This window comes from Strix uralensis, chromosome 5 (genome assembly GCF_047716275.1).
Source record: "Strix uralensis isolate ZFMK-TIS-50842 chromosome 5, bStrUra1, whole genome shotgun sequence".
Classification (NCBI taxonomy): domain Eukaryota; kingdom Metazoa; phylum Chordata; class Aves; order Strigiformes; family Strigidae; genus Strix; species Strix uralensis.
Window position 1 is genome coordinate 44,959,565 of NC_133976.1, and position 22,660 is coordinate 44,982,224.

Here is a 22,660-nt window from a genome sequence, read left to right on the forward strand (position 1 = left end):
TATGCTAATGGTTCCTTCATACCGCTGAAAAAATACTGCTGCCAAAGACATCTAACAACATCAGTTCTTCATTCTGAAGATGAAGTTAAAATCAAAGACTCGTTTCAATACAGTATTTAAAACACAGCTTTAAAACTACTTTTGCTTCTTGCACATGATCTCTGGCAGCTTGCATTACCTTTTAACAGTACATACTACTGCTAATAAACTATATATTCAAGTAGTCCTGCTCTTGCTCCATCTCAAGCGGGAGTTCAAGAACACTACAAACTGACATATGTCAGCACTGCTCCAGAAATCTCGTCATGCTCCCTTTTTGTCATGTCTACAAAAGCATCTGTGTAGCCACATATTAATGCAGGACAGGCTGTGATCTAAGTGAAAATAACCAAGGAAAAAGCAAAGATTTGTCTCGTTCCACACGAGCTCCTTCATCTGATTCACCACACAGCCTAACACACACACACGTGTTGCACAAGAGAAAGCAAATGTGTAAGGGCAGTAAAGGCAGCTCAGATCATTTCTATTAATGAAGCCATTTACTGCCAAGTAAATTTCTGTCAAACTAGGATGCAAGCAACTTTGCTAACTCCCCTCTCTACTCCCAGCTCATCTTGGTATTTCATCTGGCCAATACAGAGATTACATAAACAAGCTGGTCATCAGGCTTTAAATAAATATTGTTGTCTGTGTTTACAAGTGTCTGACAAAGATTTCCAGATGTTAAACCAACCCTACCATTACAAACCCACTAGTTAAAATGCACTAACAAACATTGTTTTAAACATGTACAAACTCTGGAGTCAACTGGACTATGAAAACAGTTCACTGGAATCCTCTGAAAGACTATTTAAAAGTTTCACAAACAATTAAAGCAAATCGCCTGGATCAAATCAGACTGCTAGGGTATGCTGGTATATTCTGGCATGCAGGGTTTTAGAATTTGACTATACACTGATATAAACTGTGATTCCACAATGATATTCCTGCAACCTGCAAGGTTAAATTTTGACTGAAATTAGGCCATCAAAATGATTTATTTTTTCACATGCAATTGAAATGTGGGCTTCCTACAGTTTTCTGTATGTTCTTCAAGATGTGAGCAAATACCACTTCAGTGTATGAAGGAAAAAGGTCTATTGCTGGGGTTTCTTGCCTTTTTACGTATCAGGAACAGGTAGATTCTACCTCCATCCAGCCAATCAAGTTAACTCCAATCTTCTTCATGAGTCACATCTTGATTAACTAGATCTACTTTCTTACATTCAGTACAACTTTAGATTGCTATTTCCTTGGAAACAGCAGTTACATATCTTCTGCAATGCAGACAAAGTTTCAGTCAGATATTTAAGTGAGATAACACCTGAATGCTTGACAACTGAAAAGGCAATCTGATCCTAATACGAACCAGGAATAACTGCAGGCATGAAAAGTAGGAGAAAGAAAGATGAAATACGTTTCTTCCCCCTCCCATCAAAATTCCCCCAAAACAACCATCTCTCAGGAACAACAGTCATGGAAATACCATTTATCTTCCATTCCTGATTCTAAACACCTTGAAAAATTTCTAGAGGTGTTTTTCATGGAATGCAACACAAATTCAACTTTGAATGGATATGCTTTCACTACTCAGAGGGAAAAAAATCTCCACTCATTATTTCCACAGAAACCATTCTTTCCAGAAGCTGAGGTGCTTTCAAATAAGCTTAAAACAGCTATTATATCACTCAACTACTTGAACACCTTGTAGCTGTGCACTTTCTAGATCTCTACTTCTACAGAATATCTGTACATACAAAACCACTCCAGGCTCCTTCCCCTCCCCTTATTCTCCTAGCTGCCAAGATTTTACATCTATTTCTGAGATACATTACATTTTATTTTTTCCTGGTGTGGATTTCCTAGGGATGACCTTAAACACTCTTTATTCACCCAATAAATCTCTTTTATAAGCAGTCATTCTAAAAATTAGCTTTTATTTCTAAAACTGTTAAGAAAGCATTAAGTTATCACCACCTATTAATCAGTTACAGAACAAACTGAAACAGGAACCTGGTAAGATTCAACAAAAACAAAAGCTGACCTACTGTTCTAGCCTGACAAAATTTTTCATATTTTGATCTTCCTTTGATCTGTACTCTGGCAAGTTGGAACCAACACATTTTAAAAGAACCTTGTTTAATTTATATCCAGATGATCTTTTTAAAACATACTGTAATGACTAACACATAACAGAATAAAACTTTGAGCAGGAAAAAGACACTCCTATATTCTGGAGTTTAAAATCCAGTTGCCAGAACTATTTTGATATTGTGGCACCCAGATACTTAATTCCAGAGCAGCAATACAGAACAACATCTTCCATATGAAGCAGTTGATGTAGACAAGCAAGACCTAATAAAAATGTCATAGGGGAAAAGTAAGATACAGTTTCCTTTACCTGTGTTAAAGAGAGGAAATTTAAGGTTAATGTACCCTCTGGTCACATACTTCTGAAATACTGGGTGACTGATTCAAGTAGGCATTTATAAAAGTGGAAAGGCAACGGCATTACAAGGATGATGCTTTCTTTAGGAAGAAAGTTGTAAGAGAAAATATAAAGGTAAATTCAATAAGTGAATTAATCTCTTAGAGAATGGCGGGGGGGAGGAGGGAGAGAGTGCAGGGGGAGGGGGGTAGAGAGAGACAGACCCACCAACCAAACAGAAGATCCAAAGAGAAAACATCCCTCCAGATGCAGAGTAACCTAAAATAAAGTAGGACAGCACCACAAGTTACCAGTTCCCTAGACTGACTTTGAATTTCCCAGGTCCTTTCACTGCAGCCCATATGAAATCCATGCATCTCCAACAGGTTCCAGGCAGTCTCTTCTACATCTTGACTATGCAATTCTTTGGAGGGAAAAGCTACTCAATTTCTCTTTTCAAAAGGAAAATCTGAAAACATATCATTCTCTGTGATGTGTGCGTGTTTCTGGACTGTGGATGAATGGTATTCTAGGTGAAAACACTGCAGTTCTCTTTACCTGACAGACCAGAGCCTCAATGAAGTACTGCACATCCAATACGCACGTGTGCAGAGCCTGTTCATATGCTGGTTTTGCTTTTCTAGAAATCAGGAGCAATGGCAACAAGCAAGCAAAGAACGCCTCTACCCAAAATCTGCCAGGATCCAAGGGCACCTATGAACTGTGGCACAGCACTGGCCTTGTCTGGCTCCTGCAGAGTGACTCAAACGTTCTTACACACACCCTGCCTGAGCAGCACACCCCGAAGACACGGGCCTGCCTCTTTCTGAGCCCAGCCAAGTGGGAAGCATGGTTCAAAGGCACTCAAGTGCCTCGAAAAAGAGCCAGGCAGGCTGCAGCACGGGCAGCAACACTGACGTCTGCCTATGAAGTAATCTATCAAGGACATTAGGTGAGAGGAAAAAAATAAAGAAATACCTGCAGGTAAAACAAGTAACTCCCAGGGAAGTCAGGTGTCATCAAGAAGAAAACAGCTCCCAAAAATAAGGAAACTGGAAATACTCACTAAAATATGTGAACAGAGTTTTTTCATTATTCCTTATTCTTCATTTCTATACCCAAGCAATATTCAACACCAAAGAGCCAGAACAAAAGTTCAGGACAAGCAGAACAAAAGGCACTCAGAACAAAAGCTATGAAGGAGCTGATTAGACCAGGCTGACAAAGCCTGCCTAGATCTCAGGTGACTCACTGACAGAGCAGAGCTGGAAAAATGATCAGAAAGACAGTGATCATATCCAACATATGACCTTAATGGATCAGTGTTGAATAGTCATAAACTGAAGATATAGGCTTCCTAAAATTCCCTGAAAAGAGAGGGAACTTGGAAATACTTGCACAAAGCTCCCAAATTCAATGTGTCAGTCATAAAAAAAGGAGAGCATTTGAAAAAACCATAAAATTCAGATGGACATAAACCTTTATGACTCAGCAAAATTAAGAGTGTAGTATCAGTTCTTAAGGGTCTTTTCCAACCTAAATGATTCTATGATTCTAGGATCTCGAGTCACAGGAGATCTAAGTGACAATATGAAACTCACAGGATAGATGATGACAATGAAAACACAGAATTTGAAGTACTTTATAGCAAGTGTAAATATAAAATCCTGCATGGAGCTATGTGCATAGCCCCTTCGCAACACACCACTCTGTCTGGACACACAAACAGACAAAATACAATTTTCCAAAATTATTTTCGATGGGATTTGTCACACATTTTACAGAGCATTATAACTTTTAACCTAACCTTAGAGTGCTGAGCTATTGTCTACACAGTGCTTTGCACACTACGTACTAGAAACAGAACTAGTGATAAAACCAGCTTCTTCAGTGGAACCAGTTTGAAACAAAGAACCATCCTGCCCACCTCTACTAAGTGCTGGTTCCAAGAGAAGAAAAGAGGGGCCTTCATCAGTAAGTTTACCAGCAGAATGGGCCTGATAGCTTCTAGTAACAACAGAGTAAATGGAGGCAGACAAGCTAGAGACTATTCAAAGCCCATGTCACAGAGTCGCCACATCCATACTCCAAAGCAGTTCACAGTGAGTCTCCTCCACGTTCCATGTGGTGTCCCTAAGAAATAATAATCTGTAAGTCCCCCCTTAGTCAAGAGCATCTGAAATAATGCAAGGGCCGAACTACAGCCCAAAGCTGTGTTTTCACAGCATGAGACCTAGGTCAGTGTTGCACACACCAGCATGTTGATTAAGGGCATTGTAGCTGTTTCTGAGATAGCAAAGGCTAATAATGTCCTCATAGCACTACACAGGCAGCCAAACCTGGTGCTGTGATGTTCATACAACATGCGAGGAATAGTTCCTGGCACATTACTCCTCAAACAGTCCCCAGGTATGATATAGCAGAGCACTAGGTATCATGAACCCAAACCAAGCCAGAAAACTTTGCTAATAATTAAGCCACAGGCTCTATCAGCAGTGCAGCAGTTGAGCTCACACCCAGGTCTTGCTCTTTTTTTAGCAGTATAAACTTAGACTGTCTCCACCAAACAACTCTGAATTCCAGATTCCTCCTCCCTCCTGAGCCATCACATTAATTACACCAAATTAGAAGGATGTAGAGAAGCAGGCTCCCCGCCCATCCTCACACCACTATGGAAATGGAATATGCAGCTTCTAAACACACAAGCACATCTGAGTAACTACCGCTATGATATTCTCTTAGTATGAATAACATGAATGAATTATTATTTATGTTATAAAAATGTTTGACAATTATTGCTATGACTATTTTTGAAGAGCTGTATAAGTTTTTGTTCATCTTTCTGCAATAGCGAGCAAGCTGTCTTCCCTCTCCATCTTGCACAAAGACATTCAGCAGGGATCCCCTTGGTCCATGTAGGTTCTTGCAGAAGAGTGTCCTCCCTCTCCGTACACCCTGCAAGTACTTATAACTTCGTTATCTAGGCTTCAGACTTGTTCCTGGTATGAAATCAGTATTAATTAAAATTCTCTCTCTAAAATACAATAGCAGAAAAGTGCAGGAATCAGGAATATTACCATACTTTACAAAAGCTTTTGATATCAGTCAGGCCATGTCATCTATTTGTACAAGCAAATACTGCAGAAAGTCCTTCCTTTTTCAATAAATTTGTATTTACCCAAGGACTCTTCTTCCCACTAGCCTCAGCTACAGTGTATCATTATACTCTATGAGATCACATTCCTCCCCTGCCCCCCCAAGAAATTTTAAGAAAGGACTGGGAGGAGATACCCACTTAGACATCATCATTTTTGACAGCTGACAGAATTTCCATATTGACTATTCCAAAGGCAAAACAATCTTCTCAAACCAACATTCAGTTAGCTGAGTTAAAAAGTGATGCCAGTCCAAAAGAGAAAGCATGTGGGAAAGAAAATGAATTTCTGCACATGATGCCCCTGCTGACTGCTCAAAACATTAGCTGGGAATTTGAGAAACTGCTTCCTATTCCTTATGGCCATAAAAAGGCTCCAAACCAGTGTAACACCAGCTAATGTGCCAGCTTATGCAATTCTGGAGCACAGCTTCATGAACTCTACAATGAAAGAAACAAAAAGTGCAACAACCAAACAAACACCTGCTTATACAGGCTGAGTACGAAGCAGCAACATCTGTAGACAAGAAAAAAAAAGAGCCCTCCAAAAATAAAATTTCATGTAAGGATCACAATCAAACTTCAGAGAACCTACAAAGAAGTAGTCATAATTTACACACTTTGCTTCCCACTTGGTCTGCATAAGAATATAGAAAGTACCTGAAGAGTAGGCTGTGCTAAAACCCCTGCAGTTCCTATGCACAACCATGAATCCAAAGCAGTAATAAGTCTCCACACCACCTTGCCTTCACAGGTACAGGCTTGATTCAGTTTTAGTTTTCATGCAGGTCTGCGATGAATAGTTGTACATTGTGCACAGGCACACAAAATCGAGTATTCAATTGTAAGATGCTTCATGGGTACATTTAACTTTATTTACTGGGAGCGAAATGCAATCCTGAAACAAAATTTTAAGCTTAAATCACCCACTAAATTAAACTTTACTGAATGCAGATGTTAAAATAGTTCATCATTTTGTACTTATTTCTAAGAAAACGTTTGCTTGTCAAAGGTAATTAAATTTATGCTGACAATGATCAGGCACTGAACACAAATGATGCCTGCCACAAACAAGCAGGAAGATATCTATTTTTGATCAGCTCTTATGAGGACAAATGTTGACAACCATGTACTAGTATTTCCCTATAAGAACGGAAGCCACGTGACTCAAAGTAGGGATGCCCAACCTACATCCTCCTCAAGGCTACAGATTGCTGGCCAAATGACCAGTTGGCTCGTAGCCAGTTTCCAGCCACATGCTTTCCCTTCAGTCTCACATTAGTAACTGCTAGCTTTCAGCTTCCCAATTTCTTAGGGGCAAAGGGGACAGCGATTTCACTTGTAAGCACTTTCCGAAAGCAGTAGTATTAGATAGTCTGCACACAATATAGTTGAATCAGATTTGCTGAGCATGTGCAGATCCTTTGGGAATGTAAAACCCACTGAACATGCATGGATCAGCAGCACTACACATAGCCACACATATTGCTCACGTGAGCAGAGAGGAAGAGGATTTTGGCAGAGAAACCTGTGCTGCTACAACAATGTCTATTACGCAGCCCGTTCAGCTGAGAAATCCAGACTCCACCATCTCAAAACCCAGTTTCTATTAAAAAAACCACACACACAATTTAACTAAAACCTAGCAATCTCATTTCTGCAAAACAATTCTTTCAGTGTCTTTAAAGCCTCCAGTTATACCAGACAAGAAGCCCATGCAACATTATTACTCCTAAACTCAGAGAAGTTACCTCATGGATTAATTAAAAAGTTACTACATGGGGTGGGTTTTTTCCCAGTCTCTAATAATACGGACAAAAGGCATTTAAAGAAAATTAAGACTGCAAAGTCAACCAATTCAGAACGGGTCAGAACACTGGTGACTTATGCAACTTTCAGTCAAATTCTTAAAACTACATGCATCATGACACCAACTTTCCCGACATCGCTACACGAGATATTTTTCCACAAGACCTCTTAGGTGGAACACAAAGAACTCTGTGAGTCATGTTCAGTACTTTGCATTTGCTTGCTTTTCACAGTGGCCTCTATGACTTATTTACTGCTATTAACATACTCAAACTGCTCTAAATACATGCCCACATCGCTAGAAACTACTTGAGTGATGGCCTGATCATACATGATCATGCGAAGATGGAATTCCTGTGTTCCTATTTTCCTTATACATATCACAGGAATAATTTGGGTCTCCCAAGCCATACCAACCATGGCAGTTAAACATCTGAAGCACCTGGTTCATGTCATGAACTGTTCAGGGCAGCAAATTCCCTGCAACTGACATCACTTACTTTAAAAACACTGCACATGCAAGATCAACTTTAGATGCAAACATGTTTAAAAAAATAAGTGATCTTTTAATACTTAAACAACCCTGAATTTGAATACTTTTTAACCCATTTTTAGGGGAACGTTTTTAGACATACAGCAAGATTTCTTCACGAGTCTTTCTACTGCATTCACTATTATCGCTTAAGTACTTTGCGAATACTCCTGACTTTTCATACCATCTCTGTGAAGTGGATCACATTCTTAATCTGAAAATACAAAACCCAAGGTGAGTATTATCTGGTAATTAACTGTCAAATATTAGAGTCCCACAATCCGATTTGGCAGAATTACATATGACTTCATATACTCAAACACGGCTCCTCCTAATTTATGTATTTCTGTATTTTAATCACATTTTATTTACTCACTTTTTTAAACAATGCCAATATTGTAATCATGTTATTATGTAAAATAACCCTTGGCCTAACAACTGAAGAAATATAGCACAGAAAATAAAAGATATGCCTTAATACATTTGGGCATGCCCTGTAACACAACTGCATTTTCTCTACGGACAGAAATTAACACCAAGTAACATCATGACAATATACTTACAAAAGATTAATTTTTACTCTTGAATGCATGCACACAGTTTTCCTTTGCAAGAACTACATGAAACCTAGATGCAAAACATCTTTGAAGAGCTGTGCTCAGGTATGAATAGATAGGAATATCATTACCACATACTTTGGATAATGAGAGTAATTGCAAAACGATGCTGTACGACATTACACTGCTACACAAAATAAAAAGCCAGGAAATGCAAAATAGACAGGTATGAACTGCAATGCAAGTTGAGAAGCTTATTTGGCAGCATATTCCTGGGATAAGATTCAACTACAAAACTCTGGGGAATCTTGTGTCAAGCAGGTTTTCAGCTGTAATACTTCAGTTCCTCGCAGTTTGTCACACAGCTAAGAAGTCACTAGAGACTTTCATTCCTTAACTTTATTTTATTTACTGCTTTCAGCATAGCTTATAAGGTGCCTCTATTAAACATTTACAGCTTTGTGTGTATCACTGCTTCAGAAAATTTCACCGTGTTTGGTCACATCTAGAGCAAAGGATGGTATTTAAGCAATCAGAACTGCATGAGAGCACTGCTGTGGGAGTATCTTTAGACTATGTTCCTTCCAGAAATTGCCTGCAATGTTCTGGTGAAATGTTAAGCTTTTTTAGAACAAAAGGTTAAAAAAAGATGTGGTTTTCCTTCAATTTTCATAGACCCTTGGATGACTTACAACTAAATGGACATGCTAATAAATCAAGTTTAGATGCTTTCACCAGCCATCTAACCTATTCACTACTGAAGTTAACTATGATGAACCCAATCTGCTGTGGCACTATTTTATAATTATACCATTAGGTGAATGCTGATTATGTAGATGTTTCATTCTATCCTCACTTCCAATCAACAAGAAGGATTCTTTCAAAGGTAGTGTGTAATCTCTACACTAAACAGAATGATTATCCAAGCATATATCACAAGCTAATCTCCTGCAGAGAACAAAAACCTGCATTACTGCTACAGAGAGGAGTGAGAGCAATCCAAGACATGGCAATACTACTGTGTATGCAAGTCAGTGTTGTGAGCTGAAAACTAGAGCAACTTGTTCTTTTGTTTTCTTGGATTAAGAGGTCCACAGGAATTCAATACTAGGGTCAAGCTTTAGCCTATCTACTAATGCACATAATTTGAATCTATTTAAAGAATATGATACAACATATTATAAAGACATGGTTCAGCGCTACAAATGAAGTGACATTTTTTGTTTAGGAAACTGTCTAGTGTTGTTGACTGTGATTCAGTGTGGATGTTTAAACATCTCAAATGTATCTTACAAAGTTCTATCTTGTATAAAATAATTCTGTAAGATTCAACATCTTAACTTCTTGTTGCTGCACAATCTAAGAGCAATACAGGTACCCCAGGAAATGCCTGTTAAAATTGTATACACAAAACAAATTAATGATCGGAACAAGATGATCGCCATTTCTAACTAGAGTGCAAGGGTCGTGAATGAGGTCCTGGGCTTTGCAGCAGTATATAATACACTATCAGGTACAGCAAAACAGTTGGTGTGGCTTAACAAAAAAAGCGAGTCATGCCTCCCCCACTGGGGTCCCAAGCTTCAGAATGCTTGAGAAGCAAAGTTCCCTTACCAGTTTCATGCCAGCAACACAAATCCAAAAGCAGGTTTCTGGCAGATGACTGTAGAGTGCTCTTCAGCAGCCATTCCAGACACAGAAGGTATTGGTAACTGTGATAGTTATGATCTGCAGTTTCTTAACTTGGAATTAAGAAATACACTGGACAAATTTTGCTACTGCGTGACAATAACAAAGATCAGCATTCCCTTTTTATAGCAGGACACTCTAAATCATTCTCATTTTTATAAACTGTTACCTTTCACTTGAAGGACTCAGAGTGTTTATTTCACAAAGGTTGAACCTCATTATCTAAGTGACTCAGCTTCCCCCTTTCATGCTCACAGGCACAAAAATTGGTATTGTACACTCTCTCTAACTGACCCCTATTTCCAAGTTATGTCAGAACGATTTTTGCTACTGACATGCTTGGTCCAAGTTTGCCAGGGAGAGGAAAGGATTCAGCCCATCTAATTTTAGATGCCTACATCTGATGTGGTGAGACCCCTTTTGTCATCAGTGGATAGAAAAACACATCCAGAACACAGTAAACCCTAAACCCATGCCAATGTCAAAAATAACTCTGAAGATCTCAACTTTATTGTTTCTTGGTGTTTTGCCAATACATATTTACTGAACTATTCCTGTATTTTACACTTCAATGTCAAACTGTTCACAGCTGATGAAATTTTTTGCAGCGTGTTCATACAGTACACAGCACAACAACTAGCATTCACAGACACTAAAACATTTGAAATAAAATGCAAGCACAAAGAAACCAAAGATAACATGAAGCAAAGGATTTCAAACTCCTTCCAAGCTACTGAGAATGAAAATTCTGTGTGATTATGGCAAAATTTCCAGAAAAACTGTCAGTTGTGATTTGAAGGTTTTAAGGGATGGAGGACCTACACATGCATCTCCCACTGCAAGGCTTTATATGTTGGCTTTAGATTAATCTTCTCAGCCTTTCCAATTTGCTCTCCAATTTTCCAGGAATACCATAAAGTAATACAGACACCACACCATGCCATCATGCTCAGGTATCACTTGTGTAATGACACAGAAGTTATGTTATCCCTATTGACACAGGATTACACCAAGAAGTGCACATATTTGTGCATCTGGTCTCCTAAAATATTCCCCAAACAACTGGATTCCAGGAGGCAGATGACCATGGTATCAGCATAACACACTGATGCAAAATTTAGGGCCTTGCATATAGTGTTTTTTGGTGGGGTTTTTTTTGAGCATTAGCACAATAGTAGCATTTTTCCATGTTCTAGAACTTTGCAAGTCTTAGAAGAGAATTTTTTTTAAAAATCATCAGTAACCTAATTGTTTTTTCAGCCAAATCTTGCAGGGTTTTAGATGCAAGTTATCTTTACATTGCATACATACTAACACCTTCTTTAATTAAGAGAAGACGTTCATTACCGTGAACATAATATAATTTCTGTCCAACTGCAAGAAAGACATTGCTATCAAGCAGTTTTGCACTATGTTCAATTTTACCATCTCTGCCAAGCAAGAGCTAGATTTATATAATTGCCAGACTCCACTGATTCCTAGTTAAAGTTGAACTTTTAGCTAATTTATAAGACTTCTAAGCTCTATTACATACAACTTATCACTCTCAGTCTGCATCCCTGTACACATCAATGAGTAGTCCCACAGTACTGTGAGACTCACAAGCAGAGAACCACTGAATTGCAGCATTAAAAATAGAAGGAAAATCAAGCAAGTCAGTCAGAGTCAGATGTAACACTTGTGTTTGGGAATGGATTTAGCATTCATTCACCTGGTGAGGTGTGGCTTTCCACACTATCCTTTGCTAAAACTAAGTAAGAGTTCTGATTGTAATTTTTTTTCAACATTTATAATGTTGACACTTATCTTCCATATTTCCAATACAAAATAATTTCAAAGCCAATTTCATCCAAATAGCTCTGCTTCAAGGAGAATACTCTTCAGTCTGGTATATTTTCAGATCTATTCTTTAACAAATCCCATATCTCTGTGCTTTGGATCAAGGATTTCAAATTCAGACAGTTTTCAAAAAAATGTGCATTTTGCCCATGAGAAGGAAAACAGCAGCTTCTGACAATATTAAAATAGAACTGAAAGATCAGGTTAAGGATTGGAAAATAAAACATTCAGCAACATAACTGCCTATCAAACATGAAGTCAATATTAACCATCTTGTCTACCATAGTCACAGTAATTATATATTCACAAATTTCATAAAATGATAACAGAATGAACAAATCAGTGAAAACATCCATAACTACAGAAATGTATTTATTCTGCTTACTAGATAGAACAAGAATAAATATTGATCAATGGCAACTAGTATTGACTGAATTCTTAGACCTAAAACATAAACTCTACTTTTAAGAATGGAATTAGGCTTAATTGGCACAGAGTAGAATCGAAAGGAAACTAAGTCACCAAAGCTGAAAAAATGCTGCTGTCAAGTTCTGTTCAAGTTGGGCAAGTGGTAAGTCTTCTAATAAAAAGCAAGTTGACAGAGTCAGTAATAAACTAATTAAGTCTTAGCAGCTACAACTTTCTAAGGTTCCATCTGTTCTGTACATGTGCCACCCTGGGTCTTTGCCAGATCTGAGGCCTGGGACCCTCTTCTATATTGTCAGTGACAGGACACCCCTGCTGTGCTCTGTCAACAAAGAAGTAGTGCCTGTTTGAATACGGAGGTGACAAACTTGGAACCATGTAGGATACAATTAATACAGACAGCCTGGTAAACAGAAACTGAGATTGCTCATCAAGAATAACAGAAAACATGGATGAAAAAAAAGGGGCATGGGAATATAGCCAAAGCATTGTGTAATAATACCACTAGGGGAAACTAAAAGTGACAACTTTTGGAATATTTGCTGAAGAAGTGAAAACAGAGTGAACACAATAAGAAAGAGTCTAACAAACAACTTGGAAAAAGCATTAAAACATTTCAGAATGAGGAATCCTGCTGAAGAATCTGCAAAGACAATAGATCAAGTTATAAGAGGTGCAGTCAGAGGAAACAGTTTCTCTGCCAAAATATTTCTGTTGGTGTTAACCATGGAAAAGCATTGTAAGGGTCTCACATCAGAGCACTTCTCCATAGAAGACTCAAAGGGTCTGTTTCAAACAGAAGTGCTGGTAGAACTTAAAAACAAATTAACAAAATGAAAAAAAAAAAGCTAGTTGCCAGAATAAGAAGGTATTTACTCCTTGAGATTTGAAGAAACTACTGATGGTACTGAAAAATGTAATAGCTAAAGTACTCATGATCACATACAATCTCTCACTTAAAACTGCCCTAGTACCAGCAGTTACCATAATCATCTTTAAGAAGATGCTAAAGCAGACCAGTGAACTATCGACCAGTAAGCTTGATATTTATACTGAATAAAGTGGTGCCATTAAGTCTAAAACAATTAGGGAATGTGTAAATACGACGTAGTGTGGAAGAGTCACCAAGGCATTCGTAAAATTGTTACAATTCACAAATCTAATACAGCCTTTTTAAGTAAAGAAATGTCCAGAAGAGAAAGTTGGTTGACAGCCTACTGAATTTCAAAAAGGCATTCCCCAAAGTTTCTTAAAGAAATTAAACTACAGTAGTATAAGAGCTAATGTCCTTTCATGAATAAATCACTGGTGAAAAGACAGGAAATAATGGTGGATTCTGACGGTCAGCTTTCACAGTGGATGGGGTACCCAGAAGAGTTCCACAGGAACCTGTTCTGGGACCTGTGCTTTTCAATATATTTGGGGAGGAGATGTCCATAGATGCTATTAAGTACAGAAAAGGCGAGGGTCAACTGTGAAAACATGCAGGATTCCTCTGTTGGAAGGGGCTGGGAGGTGAAACAGATGAAATTTAGTGTACATAAGCACAAAGTAAGACAAAAAGGTAAAGATGCTTCTAAATTTACATATGCATCAGCCTCTGAGCTTGTTGTTATCACTCACAGATAACTCCAAAATGTTAAGTTAAAGTAGACACATGAAAAATAGTAAACTCAGTGCTCAGCAGACAAACAGGCAGATATCAGGAACTGTCAAGAAAGAAACAGAGAACAAAACAAAAACCATCACTGAACCACTCACTCTACGACTGCATACTGTACTGAACTCTTCAGTTCTGTTTCCTGATCTCAAATAAAATACAGTCAAACCAGAAAAAGTGTAGAATGTTATTGAGTATCTCCTGTACAAGAAACAACTAAATAAAATGGAATTCTTCAGCCTAAAGAAGAGGTAGATGAGAGGGGCCATACTCTCTCTTGCAGCACTCAGTCATCTAAAGAGGAAGCAGTTGTTCCCATGTCTTCCACTGGGACACCTTGGTGAAATCACATGGAAACAGACAGCAAATGACAGGTTCAATTTAAACAAAAGGAGACTGTTCTTCACATTCCAAGTAATTAAACTGTAGACTTTTTTGCTGTAGGCTCTTCTGAATGTTAAATGCGTCCACGAGCATATGAAAGACTGGGCAAAATTTTGGAAGGAAAGTGCATCCAGACCCACTAAATTCAGTGATGCCCCCTCTGGTTATGGGTGGGTTTGAAAACTATCACCATGTGCTTGCTCTGTTTGCATATTTTTCTCCCTATACATGTGCTACTGCCTCTGTTAAAATCAACAAGCAGAGCTGGACGGCCTCAGTGTATACAGCTGGGTTTGCACATGCTGTTAGGTAACAGAAGAGAAGGAGAAACAAGACCTGGTAAAGAGACTTAGGGCACCAAAGGAAAGAGACAGGGGTGTTTTCCCTAAGAGCATCTGTGTTTGTTTCAATCCCAGAATCAGTAATTAGAAGTTTGCTAGTTGACAATAAATTAAATTAGAAAATTGGGTCCTGATTTGCAAATTCTACCTCCAATTAATTGAATATTCTAAACCTGTGACTATTTTTCACTTGAATCTCCAGGTTTCTCTTCCTCTCATTAAATAGTAAGTTCTATGGTAAACATCAACACATTACTTTCAAAGCCCCTACAGAAATAGGGAATTCTGTTGTCAAAACTGAGTCTCTGTAGTGTTGAGTTTGGGGAATGGACCCTCATACTTTGTTTCCAGTAAAGCAACAACTCCTGAAATTCATGTTTGTTTCCAGATAGGGTATAATCTACTATTAAGTAGAAATACAAAGAAGGTGGCAGTATGAGTTTTAAAACTGAGTAGCATATCAAAACAAACAAGTGCTAAAATCTCACCTGTAGTAAGTATGAGCCAGGGGTATCTGCACTGCAACTCTCATTTTGTATTGTGTTCTGTTGGGTAATAGCATCCTCCTTCTTTCGCTCCTTCTGCCCTGCTTCATCATCTTCATACTCATCAAGGCTCTAAAACCAAAAATATTCAGTTACAAAATAGTCTTTGTATGTAACTTCACATATGTCACAAAATTCATTAATATTTTCAAAGATTAATTTCATATTTCAGAATTTAATTAAATGTTTAAATGCTTTTCTTTCCATGGATATTGGTATCTCCAAATCAAGGACAAAGTTTGACAACTAACTGCTTTTTCTTAATCACAAAAATAAGAAATAACAAAATCAAGATCCAACTTGACAAAGCTTTCAGCAACGTTGTCAGAGTTCAGTGCTAATCCTGCTGGGGGCTGGAGCTTGGACTATACCTGAGGTCCCTTCCATCTGAATGATGCTACAATCCTGGTTGTCATAAGCAGTAATTTTACCTCTACATAAGAGATTGTGAGAAATACAGAAAAGGAAAAAAAGAGTTAATTATACTCTTCACTCAACAGTTGACACAGTGGCATCTGCTAAGACTGAAGTGTCAGTCTCAATCACCCATCTTAATTTTGCTCTCCTTGTTTTTGGTTTTGTCTTTCAAAATTTACCATTGAAAATTAGTCATTTTTAAATTAGTTGGACAGTCATTAATTACTAACAATTAACACATTTTAGCTCTTCAACACAAATGTTTCACACTAGATTTGCTGAAATACTTGATTCAACAGGATTAAGTTTCTAAAGCACTAACTACTGACAGGTGAGAGACAGGAAAAGTAAGTAAATAATAAAAAATCAGTAACACTGCCTCTGTTCTAGCTCAAAGCCACTCTGAGGCCAGGGTAGAAACATGAGGACTCAACCAGCTTTGGACTAAGTCAGCTATGTCTAGATCAGTCTATTAGTTTAATATACACAAATTTACAGACAGAAAAAAGCCTACAATCTCATGTTTAGAAGAGCAACTTGATGCAGACATGAAGCTCTGAAAAAAATCTGACCACAACATCAAAAGCTGTTTGCCAGCACTCTGCAATAAAACAAGAGGTGTGTGAGACCTAGTTACAAAAACACAGGGAAGACATTCTAAAACATCAGTAAAAGCTCCTAGATTAATGTGCAATAAGAGAATTGAGAAACAGAGAACAGGTCTACAAGAGAACAAAGATGAATGTCTGATGATTTCAATGGAAATTTCTAACGCACAAAACCCAGAATCACTATTCTGAGGCTTAGATACTGACGATCTCTGACATCATCTTATCCAAAGGACACAAAACTAGTCAAAAGCATATAATGAGAATGCTGGAATATAGTATTTTTTAAACAGAAAATCAGTGTTATGTACTATCTGAAGATAGCCCTAGTATATAAAAAACTAACTTTAGCTGCTCCAAAGCCAACACTGTGGTCACAGAAGCGCTAGAAAACTCACAAATTAGGAAGTTATATGTTTCCAAAAGCAAACATAATAAAATGAACATAAGTGAACCTGCATAAGGTCCATTTAAATTCTCTACAGCAGGACTCATGACAGAATACTAATGCAATTTCACCAGTCTAACTAACATTTTAATGCAACTGATATAGACTGTCTACGTCTATCTCTAAGAAAAGGCATATATGAAAGATTATTACAGCTGAATCATTATACATTCAAAATCACTTTCAATAAGCGGCCTTTTCAAATAAAATAATTATAAATAGATATTTAACTTGGTTCTCTCAGGTCCCTTTTTAACAGACCATTTAAAAAACACTGTCATGGCACATTCTAGGAGATGATCTTTAAATCAACATCCTCCACCTTCTATAAACTGTAAAGCTTAAGTTTTGGTAACATAAACTTAAGTCTGTATCCTAATTTATCCCATTATCCTAATAATCCATTTTGAAGTGACAAAATAAGAAATAATGAGCCACTACTGCAACAAGAAATGGAGTGATCTTCAGCTCTTACAAAACCAGTCTTGTTCAGAAAGAACTACAAGGCTCACAGAAGGTATCTCATAAATTAAGACTAACATCATGAAGATGAAGAATGATATTGTGTTAGAAAAACAGGAAAAACTTTCAGATTGTTCTTCCAGCTTTCAAGCTGTTCATGTAAGAGAACGAGATCCCAGATAAACTCAAAGGAAAGAGGTAGTTTGACATGAGTTTGGAAGAGCAGCCTCTAATAAGTGTAGGAGAAAACCAACTGGAGACAGAAGAGACGCACCTCAAAAAGCTCTGCATTTTCAAGAAACAACATTCTTTAAGGAGAACCATAAAGCTCAAATTACAATACTGTAGGTTAAAAAAAAAAAAAAAAGTCTTTGCAGCAAAGAAGTAGACAAGTGCTCCTTTCTTCACAAATTCTCTCCCCCTTCAGATACATACTTCTCATAAGCTTTCCAGAGACCATCAGCATTCCACAGAAATATTTTTCTCTAAATACAATTACATCTGTGAGGAAGAATGTTCTCCCTTTTGATATAAGATCACCTGCTACTAACTATTCTCTTAGCAATTTTGGACAGGAACAAAATGTCATCATCTGATACAAAATTTCCAGCCACAGAATGTTAAATTAAGCATTTTCTGTTAGGATTTGCCAGCAATGTCCATTCCCACCCTTTCCCTTCTTCTCAGGAAGGTCCAAGATCACAAAAGGTATACAAACCCCCCCCAGTAATTCATACTTCCAAAGTTCAAGGCTTTCTTCCCAAGCATGGAACAGTTAGCTAAACAGTTTATGTAAACCTAATTTGGAGCATATAACCTCTGTTTTAAAGGCTGCTGGGGCTTGCTCCCACTCCCAGTTACCTTCACTGGAGCAAGCCCCGAGCCTGCTAGGGCCAACACAAGTTTGAGTGGTGAGAACCACAGAGGAAGCAAGTTTTTATTTTATTACTTGTTACACATGAGGTAAAACAGTCATGGACTGGTTGATCCTCACCATTTGCAGCCAATGTGGCACATTTGGCTAGGATTGCCAAGGCCTTCCTGCTCTAAAGCAGATAACTAGTCACTGTCAAGAACCTTCCTATGGTTTCCCCAACACAAAAATTACATTCCCCTTCCAAACATACAGACACACACATACCCACACACTAATTTAAATGATGTCCATGAAATGACTGCTGAGCACAAGTCAACATGATAACAATAATGGAATTTTAACATTTTACTGCTTTTTACTAAAGTCACTAAGTTTTGTTTCAATAACCATTAGCCTTCATAAGGAAGTCTATTTGTTTTGACTCACAATGAAATAAACTCTCTTATGCAAAATAATACTTTACATTCAATATCCTGCTTATGCACTTCTCCATCAACTTCAGCTAAGATTGCTAATCTTACTGCTATTTATAATCTAAGCTAACTTTTAGAGTAATAAAAAAATCAGTAAAAGCCAAGTTTCAGTTGATAGATTAATTATTATTGAAAAATTTAAAATGTCCAAAGTGTTGTTACAAGCATTTCTGTTCAAACTGCCCTGCAGCTGAAAATGCCTCAGCCCACAGGATGTTTCAATCAGATGGATTGCTGCGTTGCTTGCATTGCAGGCTTCTCCTAAATACTACACTTTGCTTTAGAAACTAGTTTCATGTCATTGAAAAAGACATAAATGCAGTAATTACTTTCTCTGTCAGCATAGCAGAGGAACAGACTTGTAACCACTGAGGTGTAATTCTGACCCATTATATAATTCTCTCTGTCCATTCCCTTCCCCCTGCTTTTTTATTTTGCTGCTAGGCACATACCATTTCAGATTCTTATTTTCCATTAAAATCATCTGAGTTTTGTACAGCAGATATTCAATGTGACATTCCCACATCTGATCTTAATATAAGGAATCCACAGAAATTCTTTAGGTTTTCTAGCATTTCAGTAAACGTTTGAAGCTGTAGTATAAACATTTTTCTGTAAACCTCTAGTATGGAAAATACAAGCAGAGTAAGATGCTTTCAAAAGAATCAGACTGATGAAGGAAACAGCTACAGAGATATCCCCACATTCCAGCGCACCACCAGCCTGCAGTTTAAGGAGACGCTGTACAAAGAACATTTCTAATGATTCACTGGTTTGCTTCCTATAAACATTTGTGCACTGCTAAGAACAAACAAAAATTGGGGAGGGACTATCTTTTCCATGAAAACTAGCAGTATTCCTACACGCAAAAGATCAGTTTCTGAGCACACACAAGCTGCTCCCGCCACAAGAAATGGTGCAGAGTCAAAACGTCGCTATCCCCATCCCTCTTCCTGCACCAACTTGCTTTTGCCTTGCAGTTCTGCTGGCCAAGCACATACCTAAGAGCTTCCCAGTTCATTTCATGAAAGGTCAGTCAGGTTAGTTTCAGCAGTTCTAATTAGCCGAACTCATTTTGCCTGAACCAGATACCAGCCCATTCAAACTATTTATTTTGCAGAAGCCCAGGAATGGTTGTGCTATATCAGCTTTTGAAAATGATGAACACTTGAGGTAATAACATATTTAATCAGTACAGCAAGATGTGCAAGCAGACACATACTCTCAGTGAAACCCTGTGTTTAACTTCACATTGGGCAAGAAACAGAATCTCTACAACACAAGCACCATCAGTTATCTTCCTTTTTTTTTCCCCCCCCTGCTTCTTAACCATGCTAACAATCTAGGAGAGGAATCAAATCTAGACTTTTTCTCATTTCCCCAAAACAACTTTGGACAACTAAAAAAAATTTTAAAAAAAAAATCTATTTTACCACATTTTCCATGTTCAGTAAAAGTTCAAAGTACACTACCACAACTTCATATCAAGATGCTGGAAAAGTGCAAAGGTTTCTGTTAAATTTAAACATCTCCTAAAAGCTTCCACAGTAGAAATACAAGATAAGATACAAGAATTGGTTTTAACTCCCCAAAAAAAAAAAAAAATGTAACTAGGCAATTAACTACAACAAAGCACGTTTTGGGAATCAACATTATTTTTCCTCAGCTAATCATTCAGAAAAGCCTGGAAAAGTTAACTGCAAATAAAAGACGACTATCTTACACATGATTTCTTTATAATCACTCTTCTTACTGCAACACCAACAACCAAATGCTTCCTTGCTTTACCATGCACAGCTCTGATATCTGTTAAATACCGTCTTCCTACCTCTTTGCACAGTATCAAACCTTTCTGTCGTCAGCTCCCAAAACACACAGCAAAACCAAGCAAAAATCCCAAACCCCAATGATGAGATTATATTACCTTTCCCCTCCAGAAACACTATTTTTAATAATACTTTTTAAACACACTTTTATTACAATGTCCAGACAGTACCCAAAATATTTAAGTAAAAAGGGTTTACAGAAATATGATCTTTTATTAGAAAAACAGTTTAATTGGAAAAATTGTCTCTTTTTCACTAGGCAAGCCTTTCATGGGGTTTAGCTTGCTTAAGTGCTTTTCTTTACATGTTGAAAAACATCCTTACAGAGGTGAAAAGAGCTAATGTTATTCATAGGAACTATCTAAAACCTACAAACAGTTTTATGGATATGGATTAACCAGTAGAAGATATTATTCTTTTAAGAATATTTGACCTTAATTCTCACATTAAGAGAGTCCAAAAGAGGATAATGAACTCGAACACCTTATCTGAACGATCTTTGTGCACTTCCAAAAATCTACCTATCGGTCCAATATCAGCAATTAGTATGATAATAAGCATGGATTTTTAAACCAAAAAAGAGTAAAGGCAGGAATCTTTGGTATCTGAGATCAAAAGAGACCCGAATGCAGCAATGGGTCAGTGACCAAGCAGGTGGGCCAGAGCACAGCTGACTGCAGCCATAGGATGCACTCATCCTTGACCACACTGCCAACAAAGCAACCCAAAAACACGAGCATCACTTCGAGATCAGCAAGATGCACATCTTGCTCTACAAGACTCATAGCATTCATGGTAAGTCACATTTACATTTTGTTTCAACTCTATCCTTTTCTCACCCATAATGAGAAATTACAAGTGCCTACTTTGTATATTTGATTATATTTCAGAGCAAATACAACTTGCAGTCTTAAAATCCACTTAGGAACGTTTCTGGAAAAAAAAGAAAAATAACATATTTCTCCGTATTAGAGCAAAGAAAAGTATTTTGAATTCTTTTAAAGCTCTAAGTAAAACATCAACTACATCAACACCAGAATGCCAATTATCCCTCATTATAATAACAAAAACCAGCTATGTTTGCAGCATGTTATTCAGCAAAATACACTGTTTGGCCATTAATGTCTTCAAACATACAACAAGAATGAGTTCAAAAGTCAAACGTTTAACTTAAACTAACCACCAAAAAGTCCTTTATCACAAGGCTTGTCAAGAATGATTGGTGGAAATGCTCAATTTAACTACTTAGTGCATGATATTATTAACATCACAGAGTAAAATGCCAGGGATACAAGAGGAACTGCAAAAGACAAGCTATCTAGCATTATTAAAATCCTTCTAGAAAAGAGAAAAACATAATAAAAAATATGGATTGACAAGCTATTTAATACCACACTCAAAGGTAGCATCTTAAAGCCTTTTCTGATTGATCACCATCCAAGAACAGAAGTACGAAACAGAATTGACTGAAGATCCTTACGCAAATCCAACTGCTGATGCCTGTTCCATGGCGAAATTTTTATATGAATATAATAACAACCCATTCAAGAAAAGCACTAATGCCTTGCTCTTAAAAATAAAATAAAAACCAACAGCAAATAAAGGCACTAAGAGAAAAACAGCCAAATCCTCCTCTTGCTGTTGGTATGATCCACAGGCAGTTCCAGCCCAACTGAATTCCAGAACTACAGGGCCCAGACTTCAGATATAGCACAGCTCTATGTTCTAAAGGAGTTGAAATTAAACAGCATCCTCCTCTTTGAAATATTGCATGTTGCTGCTCTTACCTTTATGCTCTAATCAAGTTTCGCTAGTGACAACACATCTTTTCCCTCCTCTGCTGATGGTTTACACTTGGTATAGCATTGAACATATAAATCTAAAAGTTACAGAGATATTCCCAAAAATCACACACTCCTCCCCCCAAAAAAACCACCACAAAAAAAAACCAACACAATTTTGCTCCAAAGTGGAGTCAGTCACCAAACCCACCTCCTTAGCCTCCTAATTAACATTCTGAAATTATGTATCCTACCGAATACAAAGATTGCAAACCAGTCGCTAAGCAGAAGAAACCTGCCAAAACGAAGTTTGCCTGTTTCAGCCAGGAAGAAAAAAAGAGAATTGTTGAGGATACTTGCACTGT

At 37.6% G+C, this 22,660-nt stretch overlaps 1 protein-coding gene across 2 annotated transcripts in view; it reads right to left on the reverse strand.

Moving 5' to 3' along the window:
• PAWR (pro-apoptotic WT1 regulator) overlaps positions 1–22,660 on the reverse strand; it is an 84,440-nt gene that overhangs the window by 25,565 nt on the left and 36,215 nt on the right. For both annotated transcript variants that reach the window (XM_074870651.1, XM_074870652.1), the window contains exon 3: positions 15,347–15,475. In XM_074870651.1, the coding sequence (XP_074726752.1) occupies positions 15,347–15,475 (129 nt within the window). The remainder of the gene's footprint in view (positions 1–15,346; positions 15,476–22,660) is intronic.